This window comes from Centruroides vittatus, unplaced genomic scaffold (assembly GCF_030686945.1).
Source record: "Centruroides vittatus isolate TY-2023 unplaced genomic scaffold, ASM3068694v2 scaffold_1047, whole genome shotgun sequence".
Classification (NCBI taxonomy): Eukaryota; Metazoa; Arthropoda; class Arachnida; order Scorpiones; family Buthidae; genus Centruroides; species Centruroides vittatus.
Genome location: NW_027122669.1, coordinates 83,317 through 105,101, shown reverse-complemented (window position 1 = coordinate 105,101; position 21,785 = coordinate 83,317). Strand labels below are relative to the sequence as shown.

At 35.1% G+C, this 21,785-nt stretch overlaps 2 protein-coding genes across 3 annotated transcripts in view; one reads left to right on the top strand and one right to left on the bottom strand.

Annotated features, from left to right (window-relative positions):
* Nucleotides 1–1,263: 1,263 nt before the first annotated feature.
* LOC136986473 (4-hydroxybutyrate coenzyme A transferase-like) lies at nucleotides 1,264–12,388 on the top strand. Its single transcript, XM_067284005.1, has 8 exons — nucleotides 1,264–1,454; nucleotides 2,052–2,204; nucleotides 2,270–2,503; nucleotides 2,571–2,759; nucleotides 3,538–3,753; nucleotides 5,219–5,356; nucleotides 11,896–12,024; nucleotides 12,152–12,388. The coding sequence occupies exons 1-8, from the start codon at nucleotides 1,268–1,270 to the stop codon at nucleotides 12,334–12,336; spliced, it is 1,431 nt and encodes a 476-aa protein (XP_067140106.1). The 5' UTR covers nucleotides 1,264–1,267; the 3' UTR covers nucleotides 12,337–12,388.
* A 2,519-nt stretch (nucleotides 12,389–14,907) lies between these two features.
* LOC136986471 (Na(+)/H(+) exchanger protein 7-like) overlaps nucleotides 14,908–21,785 on the bottom strand; it is a 48,052-nt gene continuing 41,174 nt past the window's right edge. For both annotated transcript variants that reach the window (XM_067283998.1, XM_067283999.1), the window contains exons 13-24: nucleotides 20,935–21,016; nucleotides 20,758–20,853; nucleotides 20,569–20,690; nucleotides 20,377–20,453; nucleotides 19,505–19,633; nucleotides 19,341–19,430; nucleotides 19,024–19,089; nucleotides 18,438–18,538; nucleotides 18,184–18,252; nucleotides 17,830–17,933; nucleotides 17,475–17,635; nucleotides 14,908–16,506 (exon numbers count right to left, since the gene is read on the bottom strand). In XM_067283998.1, the coding sequence (XP_067140099.1) occupies nucleotides 16,012–16,506; nucleotides 17,475–17,635; nucleotides 17,830–17,933; nucleotides 18,184–18,252; nucleotides 18,438–18,538; nucleotides 19,024–19,089; nucleotides 19,341–19,430; nucleotides 19,505–19,633; nucleotides 20,377–20,453; nucleotides 20,569–20,690; nucleotides 20,758–20,853; nucleotides 20,935–21,016 (1,592 nt within the window). In that variant the 3' untranslated portion in view covers nucleotides 14,908–16,011. The remainder of the gene's footprint in view (nucleotides 16,507–17,474; nucleotides 17,636–17,829; nucleotides 17,934–18,183; nucleotides 18,253–18,437; nucleotides 18,539–19,023; nucleotides 19,090–19,340; nucleotides 19,431–19,504; nucleotides 19,634–20,376; nucleotides 20,454–20,568; nucleotides 20,691–20,757; nucleotides 20,854–20,934; nucleotides 21,017–21,785) is intronic.

The window sequence follows — 21,785 nt, the reverse complement described above, 5'->3', positions numbered from 1 at the left end:
CCGTATTAGCCCGAATATAACGCGATATTTTTCGACCATTTATTTTCCGTTAAAAAATCGACTCGCGCTAAATTCGGGGTTTAAGTAATGGAATGTAATATAAACAAGGACATTTTCCTACAGAGATTGAAACGCGACTGAACGTCAGACCTAGCTCGACCGACCACTTCAAAACAACCATGTGATCTAGTTAGTAGGCCTGCGCTTTTGTTTGCATAGCGCTACTATAGTAAGGCTATGTCTCCGCTTGTTCGAAGTTCATTAGTCACGTGATTTTTCGACCGCCTTTTAGTCACGTGGGCTCTCACAGACGCCATTTTTTATCTTAAAATTGTGAAATTTTTGGCTTCGCTCGAAAAATTATTATTACATCTTTCTTTTCTTTATTTTCTCTACTTTTAAACAATGTAAAATATTTCTATATTGACAAAAATGCTTTATTTGTGTCGAATTTAATGTAATTTGATACGTAAAACGCAAAAAATAAACATATCAAATTTCAACTCGCTGTAATTTATCTCATGTTTCACCGATTGCCATCGGGTTTGTTTGTAAATGGGGAAGAAATATGACTCATTCAAGTTAAGTCAGTAGAAATTTCGTACTACTGCGAGAAAATTTGTCAATAGACCCGCTTTACCCCCTAACGCGAAAGTCAATAATGAATAACGGAAGTCAATGAGTTCTCATTCTGAAAACAGTTCAGATTCTGAATAAACATTTCCGTTTTTTGTTGTTACTTACGTAATATTAATTTTGTTTTACATTACTTAATTTTATTGACATGAATGTAACCTGTGTTATTAGCTATAAATACCTAAATAAATGCTTATCTGATTGAATTTTACTTTCTTTGAATTCTTTTATGAGTATTATTTTTTTTTCTAAATATCTTTATGAAAATTTTGGAGTCGCGTTAAATTCGGGGTCGCGTTATATTCGGGCTAATACGGCAGTCGTCACTACGTTCCGACAATTATTATATTATATAAATTATTTATATTATTATATTATATAAATTATTTATATTTATAACCCTGGATAATTATTTTTTGACCGATAACATATTTTCCTTCTGTTACGTATAACAGCCGAAAAAGTACTCAATTCAAGTATATGTAAGATCGCACAAGATACAATAAAGGTGGATGACCGTGAACGTGAATTTATAAATGTCAAATGTTTATATAAATGTTATATAAACATTTCCAGAATTATCTGTATGTTATCAATAGTTTATGAAGCAATTCTTTCAGATCAAAAGTCGATGGCGACCAGACGTGTCAGTAACATTTTATTCTATTCTAGAAATAGTTTAAATCCAGTTTTTACATCATTAAAACAAAGGATTATCAGTAAGAGTTACTTCACTTATTCTCAAAATCCTAATCACTATCCAAGAAAACAAAGTAAATGGACCTCTGCGGAAGAAGCTGTTTCTGTAATTAAATCTGGTGGGTTGTTTTTCACTCGAATAATTTTAACACATAATTATATCGTACACACCAGTGGTCTAGTGGATAGAACCAGTAGTTGGTCGCCTGACCCACGGTTGTCCACGTGGAATTTTTCGGGTTTTCTTCACTTTTGTAACATCTAAGTTTCCCATAAAAGACATCCCAGGAGGCATTCTCCCTCGGCAGATCGCCCATGTGACGCGTTACCGTATGTCAATTGAACCAAAACCCATTGTGAGTTCGGCCGAATGGTGAGAGACGGGGTCTTGCATATCCGGAACAGACTACCCCCGAAAAATTCCCGGAATTTTTCGACCGGTCCGCATTCGTTCGCTGATCTCCCAGTGTTATGATGAACATTAACCACTCGGCCCTTTGTACTACATCGTTTAATGAACACGGCTGGTTCTTTTGGGATATTAATTCTGCCATTCTTTTCTACAGTAAAATTACTTATCTAACTCCGATCACGCTCTTTATGACATCGTATGCTCTTTGATACGGGGAAGCCATTGCCAACAAGTGCTCCGATGATATATCGTTTTCAAATAATCGTTTTCTAACTGTAGTTTTTTTTAATTGATTCTATTACAGGTGATAGAATATTTATCGATGGACTATTTACTCTACCACAAAAGCTTGTTTCAACGTTTATACAATATGCCAAAGTTTCCAGACAAAAGAAACCCGTTGCTTATTCTCTTATTATTTCCGGCGATTTCAGTTGTTTGGAATCAGAATCTCCAGGTACTGTAAGAGTAAGAAACTGAGTTAGGTGTTTATTCGTTATTTATAAAAATGCGTGCTTTCAGATATGTTCCGCTGCATTGTACCCTTTGTTAGTCCGTATCTCCGCCGTGCCGTAAATTCTGGAAAAGCTGATTACGTGCCAATTTTTGTTACGGATATCCCGATGTACTTACATCGACAACCGGTTGACGTTGCTTTAGTTCACGTAACACCACCGGACGAACGAGGTTTCTGTTCGTTAGGAGGCACCGCGGGATGCACTAGAGCCGCAGTCGAAAGTGCCAAATGCGTTATAGGTATGAATTTATTATAATATTTATGTTTTTTATAGAATGAATTTGTAATTATCTTCTTTTCCACTAGCGCAAGTCAATTCTAACCAACTTAAAACGTTTGGAGATAGCCAAGTTCACGTGAATCGCTTCGATTTCTTAGTGGAAGGGCATCACGAACTAACGGAGGTGCCGTCCAGGCAAATTACAGAAATGGATTTAAAAATAGGAAAATTAATTGCTGATAATTTAGTGGATGATGATGCCACGTTTCAGATAGGTAAGGCGTGACTTTCTAATAAATATGTTTTGCAATAACAAGCTCGTAATACGTCAGTTGGGTTGCCCATACAAGGTTCAATACAAGTTTCTTTTTAAGACATAGACTAACAAGTGAATGTGGCCAGCGAATTGAGCTTCGGGCGCCAAAATACTATATGCATATTTCTCTTTCTAATATTTCTGTCTGTAGTACCTCGCAATAAAAAAACACGTTATAATAAGCCCATCGGAATGCAACACAAAGGCGATCTGCCAGGGGAATGGGGATGCTTCCCGAGAGGACTTCTATGCGAAACTGACAAATATTTGGGTGTTAAACACGGAAAACTTCACTTGGCCAGCGACCAACTATCGTGTTCGGTAGTGTTATCCACCCGGGCACAAGTAGATTAGAGAAAAATTAAAATACTAGTGCAAAAATTGAAAATGATTTAAAATTAATATATTAATTACGATTTATTTTTGTATAAAGCAATAAGAGTTTTCTAACATATTCTAAAATTAGATTTTATGGTTAATGTTACCCTAGGTATACAAGATGGCGGCTCGTCTCTGACTCCAGCGTACAGAAGCAAGGAAACAGTGGAGACGCACGTTTTCTAAACCTAACCTATTCTAATAATTTAGTTACTAATAATTATGGTAATTTATTAGAATAAGTTAGGTTTAGAAAACGTGCGTCCCCACTGTTTCCTCGCTTCTGTATGCTGGAGTAAGAGATGAGCCGCCATCTTGTATACTTAGGGTAATATTAACCAATTTTATAAATATTTTAGGTGTTGGATCGATTCCCGACGCCGTTATGACTTCACTTAGACAACATCGCAATTTGGGTGTTCACACCGAAATGTTCGGCGATGGTCTTGTCGATCTCTTTAACTCTGGAGCCATTACTAATCGATACAAGACCGTTATTCCGGGGAAGATAGTTACTGGTTATATTATCGGTTCTAAAAAGCTTTATGATTTTCTCAACAATAATATGGACGTAGGTAAGTAGAATTAAATTGCTTTCAGCTTTACATTAATCTTGTTAATCTGCTGTTGCAACCGACATCTACTGGTATTTGAAGTGTGTATCAAATCTCTTACGACAAAATAATGTATTTGCATTGCAAATTTACACGGTTAGAGTTCGAAAAAAGTGACTGATTTCCATTTGGGAAATGTTCACTTTTTCCCCTCTCAATAAAAATAAAATGTGCATTTAAGCAAATACACAGAATTCATAGAAGAGTTAATGCACAGAATTCATAGAAGAGTTAATTAATACATAAAAGAGTTACTACACAGAATTCATAGTTCATTAATACACAGAATTCATAGAAGAGTCAATACACAGAATTTATAGAAGATTGAATACACAGAATTCGTAGAAGAGTTAATACACAGAATTCATAGAATTTATAGAAGAGTCAATACATAGAATTTGTGTAGTTATTACTTATTGTAGGCATATATGTTAGAATTTATGTAGTAGAATTTCATGACTTGAAATGACATGAGAGCTTTAAGCTGTTTATGCAAGAGAGAAGAACAGGAGGAGAGGAAACACTAAGGGTACCGAAGTCACGCGCCTACAGGAATTCTTTCTAGTTGCATTTACGCAAAAGCGGGAAGGGAAAGCCCGATGAATTTTACAAAGCATTGAAATCTCAAGTTCCCTCATTAACTCTATTAACATTTCCTTCCTTTCAATGGTCTCCCTGTGTATTTTGCAGCTTGTCGAGCTATTTTCTTCACGTTCGACAGATTGCTGGCGATGCTCCATCGTCGTCATTTTATTGTCGTTGCGCGGAAGCCAGACTGCCGAACTACCGAGTATTTGGCAGCATGTATGACAAACATGCAGAAAGAGATATCACTAGTGTTCTACAAAATCACTATCTTTCCCATTAAGCGGATTTCCCATTAGACCCACTAGACCCTGGTTTAGGGGCGCAAGATTAAAATAATGCAAGAACAATTTTATGTAGAAACAACTCAAAAAGGAATTATTACAAATTAAAAGCTTAAGTTGAGACAAAATAAAACATATCAGTCGAGTGGTATTAATATATGTAAGGTATATACTTTACGTGAACAAAGTGGTAGTACTAAATAACCGGATAAAAATGCAATTATTGCAAAATTAAAATAATAAAATAGAATAAGTCGATGCAAAAGTACACTATTAGTTTGGGGGCTCCTGCATATTATGCGCTTATGGGCGCCATATTTCTAAATGCACCATTTCTTGCTTTCAATTATCACTTATCAATTTATAAAATACAATTCAATTTATAAGAAAATAATGTTTAGCTTATATTTACATAATGTATTCAATTTATATTAATACACAATAAAATATGTACGCTCGTTATTTTATTTTTTAATTTATTTTTGATTGCAGTCTAAAATTCACAATGTTTTCCATTCATATATAACTAACACTATACATTGATAATTATAATATAGAAATGAGGGATGTCAGTTTCACTAACAACACGGGAGTGATCGCTTCCAATCACAAAATGGTGGCCATTAATTCCTGCATCGAGATCGATTTAGCTGGAGAAGTTGCAGCCGATTGTATTGGACCATACATATATTCGGGTAAGCTATTGTTCTCGTTAAACTACTGTTCGTAGCTTTTACGTTTGTGTGTTCTCTCAATTTCTTTCATTTGGCGTGATTTAGTTTGATGAGATAAGGCAACGCAACACAGGGAGATCTGAAGACTTTCTGTCGGAAACTGGTCCCTGTTTTCGTGTTAGATCAATAATAGTTTTCAGTTTTATCTACTTGTCCACTGGTAGGCACATCACACGAATGATATCATGAAACTGTTCCATAATGACTTTAATTGCTCTTAAAATAATATTAATAGTTTATTTTTGGGTCATACTGTATGCTATATAAGTTATTTTAAGTCGTTACACTGCTCATCTAATATTTTTGAATTTCCAATCTCAGTGCTTAAAGCGATAAAATTTGAAATTTTAATTTCGGCAAAAGTATGCACCATATTGATGTCGTTTGTCAAATACTGATGTCGTTTACTCCTTGTACAAAAAACACATAGAATACAAGTGAGAGAAAGAAATTTACCGTATGTAGAGTACGATTATTTCACACGCGTTTTGTTAATTTTAAAACTGTTTAATTTTTAATGGTTTATAATTATTAATACAAATTTTAGTTGCAAATACTAAACAGTAATTTGTAAATAATAATAATAATAATAATAATAATATATGTGCATGCTTTTCTCTATTTTACATATACTGTATAATGTATAAAAACCAGCAACTTATTCACTTAAAGTAATAGTACCAAAACTTGTACCGTACAGTACATCAGTCGCAAATAGACATACTGGAAATATAGAAATATGTTTGTAACGTAAGAATTTTTTAAAATGACATTTATTATATTGATTTCAATATACACATATTTTTCTTTTAATTATTTCCGTCCTGGGGCACTAAGTAAGCCTTTTTTCAAGCCTGTCTTGAGTTCGATTATGTTGCGTTGCCCTATCTCAGGGGTCGGCAGTTTGTCAAGTGAAAAGAGCCAAATTGTCATGGAAACAGGATAACAAAAGTACCAGAGAGCCGCATATATGTAATATACATATGTATAGGTCCTATACATATCCTATATAAATGTGCGAAATACGACACACGACAGGGGCGCCTATAGTGGCCGTTTTTGGCATAACGTTACACGGACGGACACGCGTTCAATGGGTTATATATATAGATATGCTTCAAATGCTACCACTCGCATGCGACTCATATTGATCAATGACAGTGTGGTCATGTGCGGACGGGCTTAAGAGTGGTACAGAGGGTATGCCGTACGAGTCGAAGTTTGTTCGGCGGCTCTATCTCGTAAACTCATAAGTTATAAGGCTGCTTGAGATGAGGTGAAATTGGAGTTTATGTCCGAAGAGCCGCAAACGTCTATGCAAAGAGCCGCTCCTGCCGACCCCTGCCCTATCCCACCAGAACGTCCAGAACTTTATTAATGGGCCTCACTCATAGGTATAGCCCAGAAATAAGAAGAGGAAAAAAAGGAGGAAAGTTTGAAAAGTTAAGGTGGAGGTGAAGGGATAGGGGGATAGGAAAGAATGAAAGATAGTTGTGGTCCATGGAGTCCCATGACTTTTACATCGTATTTACAGTGCTAGGTAATACTGCATAACAATAGAACGAGGAACATAAAAATTGTTGAAGTACAAATTTAAGCGCGTGGAGTGAACAAGGCGTGACTATTTACATATGTACAACGAAAGGCTATTAACGTAGTTAATACCAAACTTTTGTAAGCGCAACGTATATCGACTGACTATATTGTTATTACCACTAAGTAGGAGAATTCAGTTTAGGATGTTAATACTTTTTGCGAACTCTTTAAAGGCTGCATATATTTTCTTGTTATTAATAAACTTCTTCAGTTCGCATGGCCAAAGTTCATTTTCATCATTTACCTTTTTTCTTAGAATTTTCCTTTGGTTCGTAAAGTTTGGACAGAGATAAATGATATGTTGTGGCGTGTCTGCTTCTTGCAGAGGGCATTGGCACATACCATCTGTCTTTTTAATAAACCTCCTGAGGTAATTCCGAAAGTTCCCATGTCCTGTCAACAGTTGGGTTATGTTGAAGTTGTGTATTAAATGTTCGAATTTATTACGTTGCTTGACGTCTGGAATGTATTCGTGTGTTATTCTTCCAGTCGTGCCCTCATCCCATCTCTTCTGCCACCTTTGCCAGATGAATTCCTTGATATTCTTTTTTAACCAAGTTATGGGAGTGTAACTATAATTGTAGTTATTTGTCCAATTCGGAGCCGAGCGAGCCAAAAGATCCGCCCTCTCGTTACCTTGAGTACCCGCGTGCCCTTTTATCCAATTTAGATTAATTCTAATTTTACTTCTTAGGTGTTTAAGTATGTTAATGCTTTCTCTAACCGCAATCAGCTTGATGTTCATGTTTTTAATCTGATGCAATGCCACTCTGCTATCGCTGTAGATCGTTACCCGATTGAATTTGTGGTGTTGTCTGTTTTCATTTATCCAATTGAGAGCCCTGTAGATTGCATATGATTCTGCTTGATTTGCTGTGCAGTGGTTCTGAAGTTTATATCTAGCCTGGTAGATGTTTTTGTCTTTGTTTTTCACGACTATGGAACTTCCCACTCCCGCTCCTGACTTTGATCCGTCTGTAAAGATACATAGTCCGTTTGCTATAGCGCTTTCGTTCAAATTGATTTGTTCGTCGATCGTGAAGCTAGGATGGTATGCGTAGTCCTGCGGTTCCTTATCCAGTTTGTACTTCTGTATGTGGTCAGCTGTATTTTTTGCTTCTTCTTTGACCCCTATTTTTTCTGTTTCTCTGTTGTATGTTTCCCTATTGATGCGTCCCGATGATAGTTTTAGTTGTAGAAATTGCCAGACCTTTCCTATGATGATGAGGTCAATTAGTGGGAGGTTTGCAATGACAAGGGTGGAGTCAGTAGGGGCTGTCCTGTAAGATTTTGTAATCGAAATTGCAGACTTCCTTTGTGCTGAAAGGAGTTTCCTTTTAATGCGTGTTTTTGTAACCGCTTCCCCCCAGATCTCACATCCATAGGTGATCATTGGTTCAATTACCGCCGTGTAGAGTAACCTGCATGCCTTACTATCGTAGCCCCATTTGTTCCTTGCAATCGATGCTAGAGAGTGTATAGTATTGACAGTCTTATCGTATATGTAATATACATGGTTCTTCCAAGTCATCTTGTTGTCTAGTACGATACCTAGATATTTAATCTCTGTGCTGTTCCTGATTCTTTAATCATCCATTTTAATTATTAGTGCTTTCTGAAGCGGTGTGGATTTTGGGAATACTATGCACTGACATTTCCCGTAGTTAATTTTCAGTTTCATCATTTTACTCCACTGCGAGATTTTCTCAAGAATTTCGTTCGCCCTGTTCTGAAGAACTTTTTGGTTACTATGTGTAATTGCTAATAGCGTGTCATCTGCATAACCCTGGAGTTTACAGTTAAACTCCTTTGGTATTGTACCTTCAATTTTCAGTAGACTGTTATATATGAGATTCCATAGGAAGGGACCAGATCTGGACCCCTGGGGGCAGCCCCTTTTTATTTCCTTGTTAAGATAAGTTTTACCATTATTGATTATGAAAATTTCTCTTTTCTTTAAATAGTTCTCGACCATCTTAAAAATATTCTTTGGACATTTTGTATGTTTAATCGCTTCCAGGATGGCGGGCCACCGTGCGTGGTCGAACGCCCCTTTGAAGTCAATAGTAATTAATAGAGTATGCTCCCCTTTTTTCTTAGCTGTTTTGATGTATGTGACCAGTGAGTCTAGAGCACTTATTGTATTTTTCCCTTTGCGGAATCCAAACTGATTTTTATCTATGTAATTGTTACTCTCGCAATGGTATTGTAATCCATTCACCATTAAGCCATCCAGTATTTTTCCTATAACTGATAATAAGGATATAGGTCTATAGTCCGATGGTTTAGTTGGATTTGCAGTCTTTGGGATGAATTTGATATTGGCTCTCTTCCAAATGGTGGGGAAGAATCCGAGTTCCAAACATTTATTAAAAATGATTGTAAATGTGACTGGTATAGCCTCGTATGCCATTTTTGCCATAATTGGTGTAATACAATCAGGACCGGGTGCCTTGTTCAGTTTAAGATTTTTAAATTCTTTGTAAATTTCTTGTCCAGTGAAAGGGGTGTCGTCTGCAGAGAGGTTCTCAGTGTTGTTATTTTGTCTAATTTCTTGGTGTGTACTTTCGTCTAATAATGGGTCATCTTCTGGGAAGAGTTCACTAGTAATGATTTCGTACGTTTTTTGTATTGAGTTTTCATTGTTGTTAATTTTGGTGAGTAAGTTATCCGGAATCCTAGCTTGTTTTGTCTTTTTCCTTGCAATATAGTATGGAATTGACCATATTTGATCTTTTCCTAGGCTTGTGCAAAACCTCCTCCAGGACTCAGTTCTTGTCTTGATAATATTTGTTTTATATTCCCTGAATTGTTTCAGGTACTCCTGCCTAAGGGTTTCTTTCCTGTTTGTGTCAACTTCTCTTCTAAATTTATTTCTCGTTTTCCTGAGTGTTCTCCGCTGTGCCGTAAGATCTGCCGTCCACCATGGAGTAGTATGTTTTACTGTCCTAACCGTTGTGGCATGATGGTAAGCTGAATATATGATTTTATGTAATTCTTCCACTTTGTTGTCTAGTTCCGCAGTATTTCGTATGTTGACTATGTTCTCACAGTTCCAGTTTCTCTTAATGTGATTTTTGTATTTATCCCAATTGGTGTTTTGTTTAATTGTATAGCTCTTTTGTATCCCAGTTACCATAATATTAATGTCTATATAGTTATGATCACTTGCCGTGTGATCATCCAGTGTGTTGCACTGAATGTTGAAACTATTAAGATGGCTATTGGCTAGACATACATCTATCCAACTCTCTCCTGTAGTTGACGTAAAGGTTGGGAGTGTACTTGTGTTTAATGACACCATGTTGAGGCTATTCATTAGTTCTACCAATTTAGTTCCTCTTGGATCTTCTTTTGGACTGTGCCAAATCGAGGACTTGGCATTAAAATCCCCTGTTATCAATATTGGAAAGTTTTTCAGATGTTGTACAGTTTTGTTGAGTTCTAGTGAATCTGAGATTTCTTCAGATGGGGAACAGTAGAATGAAATCATAATTATCGATATATTTTGGTGATTTATCATGATGGTGGTAAAATTCCTATTAGTGTGATTACTCAATTTTTGAGCATTGAGATTTTTATTTAGAATAACAAAGCCAGATTTTGGGTTTTCGCTTGGATCAATGTTATTTATCACCTGTAGTTTCCCGTACATTGCTATTCTCTTGTCGTAGCAATATGGCTCTTGAAGAGCTAATATATCCGCTTGATACTTGTTTGCGACGAACAGTGCTTCAGAGGTAGCAGCCTTGCTATGTTGAGTGTTAATTTGTATCACTTTAATTTTACTCTGTGTATTTGTAGTTGACTGAGTACTATTATTATTTAGATTACTCCCCATAGTTTGTTAACTGTACTTTCCTTGTTTTAAATCTCTGTAATATTTCACAACTTTTATGAAATGCATTGTGATTTGTTGGGATTTTACGATTTGGAGGTTGGTTTCTGTTGTATTTGCAACAATTTATGCAACAGGGTGTGCTGTTTTTATTCTGGCACTCTGTATGTTTGTGAGCCTTTGTACAGTGGCTGCATCTTGTGTCCTCTTGGCATTCACTTGCAAAGTGATTAAACCCGCAGCAGCGGAAGCATCTTATAATCGGAATGAAGTCATCGACTTTAATGTTGGCCCATGAGATTGAGAGGTATTGTGTGTTTATTATTTTTCTTCTTAGTTCCGGTGTTACTGATAATACATAATGCTTACAATTTTCTCTTAGTTTGCCTTTACTAATAACAGTGCTTATTTTACAACTATCCGAAAAGTCTTCTTTCCCAATTTTATCCCAAATGTCGTTTTGTCTGTATAGGGTTTCTATAAGTTGATCCTCCTGCACCGATTGAGGTACGTTTAGCAAGCCCTATCCCACCCACCAAATATAACCATGAATATAATAATAAGAATAAGAATAATTAAAATGAGCAATTGTTTTATTGTGAAATGGTCACAATGCCGGGCTGCAATTTTTAATCATATTTTAATTTATTTAATTTAAAATATACTCTATCCACCTCAAATTAAACGAGTCTTGTTCGTGTACTGTACATCATAAATGATAAAGACGACCCTTAAAAGATGAGTTCGAAAGATATTTCAGCATCAGGTGCTTCAAATATCTTCGCGGTTGAAGTAAATTTTGTAACTGTCCGAATTTGGCCATAACAAAATTTGTTTGGCCACCACTGGCTTAAAGCTTTGATGGTACGCTGTTAATAAGTCAAATGCAAGTTTACATTGTTGTATTTATCATTGTTTCGTGGCTATTGGAAATTTTCTCTCATCAATACCAATGTAATTGTGTTCTACAGATTTTAATACAAAACTATTAAAGATATTTATATAAAATATTAATTGGCTTTTAATAGATATTCTGTGATAAATCATTTCAATCCTAATCCATTAGGACTTGGAGGACAAGCCGATTTCTTAAGAGGAACGGCTGAAAGTTTAGACCAGAAGGGGAAACCGATACTAGTATTACATTCTAGGACCAGTAAGGGAGAAGCTAAAATAGTTCCTCATCTAAAGCCTGGTAAGTAGGCTTGGAAGCTTTCAGGCTAAAAATTTTATATGAAAAGATTTCAGGGTTTCAAATCTATTTAAACACAAATCTGAAAGCTTTTCAAGAGAATTTATAGTAAAATGTAAAAAATTTTCAGGGTCAGCAGTTGCATCCACGCGTGGCCACGTCCATTACGTAGTTACAGAATATGGAATTGCTAATCTTTTCGGCAAGACACTAAGACAGAGAGCTTACGAATTAATTCAAATTGCCCATCCCGACGACAGAGAGAGTTTAGAAAGAGCCGCATTTGATAGATTCAAGTGCATGCCTTCACCTTGATCAAGAATACCAGATTAGGAATAATTGGCAACAGATTCTTTGTTGAAGATAGACTAAATATATATTCATAAAAATCCGCAGCGTTATTATTAATGGCATAAAAATTTAAGTTAATGTTACCTATGATGCCAAAATGGCGGCTCGTCCCTGATTCCAGCAAACAGAAAAAAGGAAACAGTGGAGACGCACATTCTAACCTAACCTATTCTAATAATTTGGTTGGTAATAATTATGGTAATTTATTAGAATAGGTTAGGTTAGAATGTGCATCTCCACTGTTTCCTTTCTTCTGTTTGCTGGAATCAGAGACGAGCCGCCGTTTTGGCCAATTAATCAAAATTTATTTTATATCTTGCATTTATTTTTGAATCACACTTTATGGCTCTGTAAGATTGTCACATTCGAAACTGCCCTTTTTCCAGAACACCGGGAGAAATCCTTCGTTTCCACATCATGACAATCGAACAGTTTCCTGACAGAAAAAGACAGACAGACACGCGATGCCACTTATTTTTGTAAACAGGAAGTGACACCACGTTCCTTTTTCTGGTGTCTGTTTCTAGAATATTTTCCGCCAATGTAGAAGCCAAACATAATCATATGAAAAGTTCGTTAAGTCGAAACGAAAACAGGAAGAACAAAGATACTGTACAAATATTTTTTTTTTGTATCTCCTTTACACGCAATCATTGCTTAAAACACTATTAAAAAATTAAATCTTTGTTTTGTAGTGTTAAACAAAAACAAATGAGATAAATCGGAAATATTCGTATCAAATGCACAGTTATCCATCAAAAGATAGCTGGAAGGATGTCTTCTGGTGGATATTGTTAAGGCATTACAGGAACTACCTTATATAACAGAATGGAAAATAGAGAGATTAGCGTCATTGAAATCTCAATTAATGCATTTGTTACAGCTCTAGGCTTTGCTCATTTATAAGTATTTAAGTGTAATTGTTCGTAGAATAAATAAGCCTAGAGCTGTTTTCTTGTCATCGTCTCTGGTCTTCCCCTAGTTTCCGCCTATCTCCAACCTTTTCGACATCATTATTACTTTAGAAACAATTACAAAGAAAACAATATCATCAGTCATTTTACAAAAAGTTCTCTGTTGTTATACAGGAAGGTTGGGTAACTTTTTAAATGGAGGGCTGAAAAAATATCTAAGGTGCAGGTACACGCGAACCAAATTTCGGTTAGATTTACATTAGGTAGCCAAAATGGCGGCTCGTCTCTAATTCCAGCAAACAGAAGGGAAACAGAGGGGATGCACGTTCTAACCTAACCTATTCTAATAATTTGGTTGGTAATAATTACGGTAATTTATTAGAATAGGTTAGGTTAAGTTAGAACGTGCGTCCCCATGTTTCCCTTCTGTTTACTGGAATTAGAGACGAGCCGCCATTTTGCTACCTAAGGTAAATCTAACCCAAATTTCTTTTAATTTTCTATGATTTATATTATTATTAAATATATTGAAAAAAATTCCCATAAATCATTTTATTTTATTTACTTTAATGTTTATACTCGTACACATAATTGTTTTTATTAACATAAAACTGAATTCAAGATATTTTACTTATAATGCACTTATTGACCAAAAGAAACTTACCTCGTCGACATAGAACTGTCCCTTTATTGCGAAACTCTGCTTACATCTATGTCTCAGACAGATATGTAAATGATTACAGTTGTGGTTCTATTATAATGCCACCAGAATTTGTGTCAGTAACCTCGGTAGGCATTTTCCCCCTCGATGTATCGCGTTGCCAATCGAATAAAACCAATAATACGTTGACCTTAGATGGTAATAAATTAAAGGAATTGTACAAATAATTGATATATGCATTAATGTGAGAATTATAAAGGTACAGAAAACACACGCAGTTCAATTTTCTGTATCAAGTGGTGTAGTAGTACATACAGTAATAGGTGGTTTAAAAATACTCACAGTTTGGCTTATGTTATGTTGTGAAACGTTAAATTTGTGTAAGATTCATTGTATTGTATGTATTATACATTATTTTAGATTTATCATATGTATTGGTACTCTGCAAATAAAGGTACAGTACAATATTTATTATTGTTACTTTATATTAAACTAGTGCAATCATGAAAGAAAATAAATTTTCTAATGTAGAAATTGTAATTTTGAAGGAAAATAGTAAAAGATTAACTGGCACCTCTAAAAAACCTTGGATCTCAACAACAAGTGGGTCTATTGAGACACAGGGAATGCACGCGGGCAGTCCGCAAAACCGCGACTGACCATCAATGTTCAATGGCCGAATTTATCTACTCGGCCACTGGTAGGCCAGCAGAAACAGTTTGTCTGCTTGTATACGGCAACGTGGGCGATCACCCGAGGGGTAATAATTTCCGCCAGGACTTTAGAAAGTGGCCCGTATTTATGTATTGCAACGTGAAGCAACCCCGAAAAACACTACTCTCTTGGAGTTACGAAAAGGGGGCACGCGCTCCAAGTGTCCCAATGTACGGATGCCCGGTTACACGTTCAAATTTACTTAAACTACACGAAAGCAATATGTATACCAAAAAATAGACGGAATTTAATAAATTCAAATTACCTTTATTCCACATATTTTTTTTGTATAATACATTTTTTTTCTTTATATATTCTACTCGTCGAGCACTTCACTTTTATAAACAACAAGTATAAAAAATGCACGAATATGCCAAAATTATTCACGGTAAACATTATATATATATTTCTCATAGTGTATTAGTCTTATTCAAACGTAAAAAATATTGCAACAATTATGTTCACCTTCAAATATATTCGTTTTTCAGCATAAATCAGAGACAAGCTTCTAGTCAGAAACAATTTTGTGTGTGCACGATGCATTTTTTCCCTTATTTAAAGTTCTAGCACCCGTGGAACAACGTCACGTTCTGTTCTAGATACAGCAGTGATTCTATAATCAGTTCTGTACTCTAAAACACTTCTGGAAGCATCTTTTTTTTTTAATAGTAGTACTGTACAATAGTAAAAATATTTATATTAACCCCTTTAGTTCGAGTGAGAAAATTCTGTTATTCATAAATTTAGTTTTCTTTTTTCAGTTTAGAGAAAATATATTCTAATTTAGTAGGTCTCTTTATCACAAAGCTCGTAAGAGGTTACGATTATCATATAGTACTTTAGAATAGAGTGATTTACAGAGAAGGGCATTCACAATTCTTGTAAATTAGTGGAGAACCAACTCTTCTTCCTTCTGTAACTATACAGTATTTTCGTACTCTGGTGTGGTAACAGACACCTGAACTGCACTCCAGTTAGCATGAAAGACTTGCCAGACAATTTATTTACACACCAATGCTACAAACGATTGTTGCAAGCTTTGCTCTGCTAATTAGAATGCAAAACAGGTATCCCTTACTACAGAACAGTACAGAAAAATGTACAGAATCTAATGAAATTCACATCTTTGTCGGTTTTATGAATTAAGTGTATGTAAATTCTTTGTAGTATTTATGGGATTATATTCTTCAAAATTCCATATTCTATAGATAGGAACAGGGAAGAGGAAGAGTAATTTAGTAAAGAAATCGTGGATATTGTGTGCAATAAAAAAGACCAACCGACTACCGCACAGTTTGTGCAACATATGGAGATTTCGGGTGCATAATTAATAAGGCAAATACTAAATATTTATATAGTGGTCTCGTCATTTTCTGGAGACGTATCAATAGTGATAGACTTCTGAAGTCTAACTCTTTTTTGACTTTGACTCTGGACGATGTCCGAAGGTTGCGCGTCACCATTTTCCTCGGATATCGTACCCAAGTTAACACTTTTGGGTTTCTGTCTGACTAAAGGTTGCTCTTCCGCGTTTTCTGCTTGAGTGTCTGCAAATATAGTCTTTGCTCTCTCCAATCTGGGACGTTTGCTACTCATCAGCGAACGACGTCTGTACGCTTTCTCTAACAATTTATTTGTGGGACTGGAATATAATTCGGATTGTACTCTTGGTTGAACTTCAGGTTTTTCCATTTGTTCCTCTGGAATGTCTTCTTCTTCCGTTGCCGAACACGAATGAAGGGCTGCTAAAGTCAGACGACGAGCGCGAATTCTTCTAGCTCGTAAGTGCGTGCTTAATTCCTGTTCCTCTTCTCCCACTAAATTCGGATTATATTTTTGATGATACTGAAAAAGTGAATTAAATTTTTTCAACTGAAAAATTCGATTAAAAAATAGAAAAAAATATTTTTATTGTATTTATTATTATTTACATTAAATGCAATTCAAGTGTTGTTAAATTCAATTGTGTTGTTCAATTAAATGTTATTACAAGTGATTATCCGAACTTGATGGAATCGAAGGGGGTATTTCGGATAATCCAGAACTTCGTTGGTTTTTGTGTTTTGTGTACATCAATTACTGTGCATTTAAAGTTTCGTGAACTATAAATACTGTAATGCAAGTAGTGTATTTGAAAGTAAATTAATTTACTGAAAATCGAACTTAATGTTACTTATGTGACCTAGTTTCGTGGCGCTACAATCGACAAATGACGTAGTAATTTCCAGTTGTATTCCAAGTTTCTATTAATATATCAAAATAGTATAATTCCATTTTCTATTAGTATCCCCAATTAATATTACTAGATCCCATTGTATCCCCAATTAGTATTACCAGATCCCATTGTATCCCCAATTAGTATTACCAGATCCCATTGTATCCCCAATTAGTATTACCAGATCCCATTGTATCCTCAATTAGTATTACCAGGTCCCCATTGTATCCCCAATTAGTATTACCAGATCCCATTGTATTCCCAATTAGTATTACCAGGTCCCATTGTATCCTCAATTAGTATTACCAGATCCCATTGTATCACTAATTAGTATTACCAGATCCAATTGTATCCCCAATTAGTATTACCAGATCTTATTGTATCCCCAATTAGAAATCCCATTCTTTGTTAGTGTTCTAAACAAAAATTCTAGTTTTCATTATAAGTAGTTTTCGCAGTTTCCATTGTTCAATGATCAATGGAAATTAAGAAAACTAGATAAAAAACACATCAAAGAACTGGCTTCATCTATTATGTCAGACTGTTCAAATATTTAATCGATTATAAAATTATATAAATGAAGAAAATCGAAACTAACCTTATTATAAGGATTATGCAATAGCGCTTTCTTAAGGAGTTCCGACGTGTTGTCTTCCTGAGGTTGTTTACGTCTCAGAGAAGGTGCAAGCATGTTGATAACGGTATGTCGACGTTTGTTTAAATCGTTGGCAGGAGCGGTGTTTTCTACCGAAGATTCTTCTAGAAATTACGAGAAGAAAACTCTTAAATAATAACTAAATATTCTGATTGGTTTTAAATGATTTAAACCTTACCGAACGCGTCCTTAAACAGTTTACATCTGTCAGCTTTGTAAATATGAGTTGTTACCGTAGAAGAATGCACAGACATAACCTACTTACTGTATATTGTTTACGATACACGATGATGCTTACCTTCTAATCTAAGAGGTTTCTTTTCGTCATCGTCAGCTTTTATCATCATTTCGTTCTCCTCTTCACCCAAATCCAGTTTTGCTATTTCGCAATAATCGGAACCACTAAAAAAACATGAATTATAATTTTTAGTGTGAACTGCCGTGTGTAATTTCCACTAGAGTTAGTGTGAAAAATGCTGATCATCATCAGTCAATATTCAAGTTTACTGAAGATAATCATTGATCTTTTGCACACGCAACACTCTTGATAAATGGCATTGTTTATATTCAAACGTGCAAATATATTGGATAATTCTTTGTGGCCCATTAAACTTTGCCAAATTCACATAATAAATCATATAATTGAACTCACATGAAAGTAGGAAGCGGACGATTCTCTTCGATTACTGTTGCTGGTCCATACAGATGAGCGTAGTGGTCCCTAAACAGAGAACCATCTCTCAATTAGTTAATGTTTACTATACACTTGTGCAGTGTATAAATGCACAAGTGGAGTACTTTAAAAAGCGACAATAGCCACTCAGTGTTAGGTTCCACGCGTATATTTTTTTAAAGGTGCCTTCCAGGATTTATATCGTCACATCTCTTATAATCATCCATACTCACTCTAAAACCATTTTGGTGTATATCCTCGTTAGTTTATCATCCACCGAACTCTTCAGCAACCACGATTTTATGTACTGGTTATTGTAGCGATAAAGCCGTTGCTGAAAATAAACATAAAACGAGGCATAAGAGTCACACAATCTATAATAAAATAGCGATATTCAATGAATAATTCTCATAAAATTAAAAAATATATATACACCTAGGGATTAATCCTTACACACATAACTTACTCTAGCGTACCTAGATATCAGAGTAGCGACACACGAGTCATCGCCGCCATCTTCTGTCGACTGTCATCACGCGGTCGATAGCTTTACATTAAGAAATAACGATTTTTTAGTTTAATAAAGCATTTTATTCGTAAAAATGCTTTATTAAACTAAAAAATCGTTATTTCTTAATGTAAAGCCATCGACCGCGTGATGACAGTCGACAGAAGATGGCGGCGATGACTCGTGTGTCGCTACTCTGATATCTAGGTACTCTAACTTACTCTATAACGCTTATAATTAGAGAAAGAAAATTAAATTTTAAGGTAAATTTTACAAGTAAACATCTATATAAATAAAATAATAAATATTACCATCCAAGTATTGTCACCATGATCTCCAGTAATCTCCTCGATTCCAACAGTTATATTGTCCACCACCTATGAAATTATATCGCTTATAATATTAACTAAAAATTAATATATACAGGGTGCTCCAAAAGTCCACCCTGTATATATTACCACGAGATATATCTTTACGATTGTTTTAACAACCGGTTTGATATAGTCATCTGTTATTATTAGCCAGTCCGTTGCCTTTAATTTTAAACTATGTTTAAAATTAAAGAACCTTTGGACCACCCTGTATATTTGTGTATCGAAACAACAACTTTTACTTAATTTTATGTTACCTTATTATTAATTTCAGTAAAGAGGCTGGTAGTTTTTCCCGACTGTCTCCTAATTTTCAATAGGCTAACAAGAGGTTTGATGGTTCCACCCTAGATCAAAATATTAGAATTATTTTGTATATATTGTTTCGATTTTACAATATTTCTGTGGTAAAAAAAGTTACCTGAATGCAAACTGTAAAAAGGATAATGAATAACGTGGCAGTAACAAATAACTTTTTATTTGGAACATCATCTTCTTTGAGCATGATGACTAAAGAAAAAGCAACGGCCCCTCTTAATCCTCCGTAAGCCTACACATCAAAGCGTTTTTGTTTGTTTTTTGAAAGTTTCAATTAATTTTCAGCAAAAAAACAAGAAAAATTACCTTAATAAATTCAAAATTAAACCATATCAAATTTACCATTTACGTTATTTGAACGGTTGCAAGAGACACGAGGTCTACTCTTTGTGTTGAGATAATACACATTAATCTTTTACCATTTTTCTTTAGTGGTTACATCGGGAGTGAATATACATTTGCACGTTCTCTTTTGGACACTTAATATTAGTTCTAGTTACGTTACTTAACCGTTCGGATGGCCGAGCGGTTAAGGTAACGGCTTGCCACTCTGGGGACCCGGGATTAAATCCAGACCGGTCAAATCCTACAGGAAGTTTTCGTGGTTCGTTTTGCCCCATTGCGGGCCTGCCCGAACCCGCAATGGGCTTGTTAAAAAGGCTAACTAATTTCCACTAATTCGTCTTTAAACGCATCTGTACTATTTGAAAAGCTAGATCGAGGTTTGACAAGAAAAAATTCAAACACCGATTGAATAAAAATGTCATTTTGTCATTTAATAACATAAAACATCGTAATCACTGTATTTTTTATACAGAGGAACTCTAAAATCAGCTAACCGAGGCATACTTTATTCGGTTAACCCCGCTTTGCAACCGAAGCAAGATCTGGTGTCAATTAATATAGAGAATAAAATACAGTTTCATTCTAAAAATTACATTGTTTTAAGTTAAAATTTAATATTAATTAATTTACCATAATGAATTGCTCTTCCATATTAATTGGACGAACCCTTTCTAAGCTGTTAGCGATGTAAGTAAGTAAGAAAACGCCTGAAAATACATAAAAGTTATTTATAAATATGGAAATTTATGCTATTTTACCTATATTCGATGTGTTTTTATTCGGTTATATGTACATAGTTTACTTAAAAACAAACTGACGTACTCCCGAAACGATAGATAAAGCACAAGGCTGCGGCTGTGAAAACGAATCCCGTATGCCACACGTGTTCGTCATTTATCAACACCATCCCAAGGAACAGGAATATAATTGTATCACATATAGCACTGGAAATAACAATAGTATTAATGTCATTTATGTAAATGCTTTAAATTCCATTTTATAATAATTTACCTCAACATTTTGCTGAAGTATTTTACTGTTATGGAAGACTTTTCGGATATATTACGTCTTGCGTATTGGGCTTGTACTATACCGCACGCTATTATGCTGATAACAGGGAAATTTTCATGTTGAATTTTAAAGATACTTAACTAATTAAATTAAGATAATTAATAATTATTTTATTACCTAATTATTCCCGAAAAATGGATCATTTCTGCCAAAAGATACGATAAATAAGCAATTCCCAACACAGCCAAGGGCTCCACAACTGTAATAAAAGAAAAGAAATTCTCAATAAAATAAAGTACATGTGTAGTAAGATGTGGTTGTCAATGGAGAAAAACTTTGAAAAGTTTCTTCCGATGAAATTTCTAGTGTAAACTATGGCACTTACAGAATAGGATGTAGCATAAAGTACGATTCAATTCTATTTATTGACACAAGACATTGCTATACTAAGGGCTATATATAAACTAAACTCTATCTTATACAATCCGTCTTCTTATTTTTTTAGTGTTTTACTGCAGGCAGAGTGGTGTCTATATTAGATAAGGCGGAGAGGCAACTACATCAGGCCCCAAATTAAACTTGCCTCAGGCACCAAAATTATGCAGAACGGTCCTAAATGCAGGATGAAGCCTATCCATCTTGAGTTATCCTTTGTTTTCTTCTATCACCGTCCAGCAGACTTCTCTTTCTCTTGCTGAATGAATCATTTCCTTTCATCATCTCTTTCATCCTCTCGGTCTTTTTCCACGCATCTTCCATACCATGATTATTCGTGGCATTCGTGTTTTTAAATGAATCGAGAAAGATCAAACCCCTTCACCTGTTCCTCTTCAATGTATCATCTGTCCTTATTATCGTTGTATTCCGTATTTCCTCGTTTTTAATGTTATCTCTTCCTGTCATCCCTATTGCGCTTCTCAAAAGTTTCATCCCCAAATCTTTATTTAAATTTTTCCCTATTGCCCTACAGTCTTTAATGGAGTAGTCTGTCAGAGCAGGGTTAGCCAGTATGATACCCCGACTCAAAC

Bases quoted from the DNA above. Each gene is read 5' to 3' on its own strand.
- LOC136986473 (XM_067284005.1), top strand. From the start codon at position 1,268: ATGGCGACCAGACGTGTCAGTAACATTTTATTCTATTCTAGAAATAGT. The intron at 1,455-2,051 runs GTGGGTTGTTTT...ATTCTATTACAG, and splicing joins TGTTTCTGTAATTAAATCTG to GTGATAGAATATTTATCGAT. The intron at 12,025-12,151 runs GTAAGTAGGCTT...AAAAATTTTCAG, and splicing joins AGTTCCTCATCTAAAGCCTG to GGTCAGCAGTTGCATCCACG.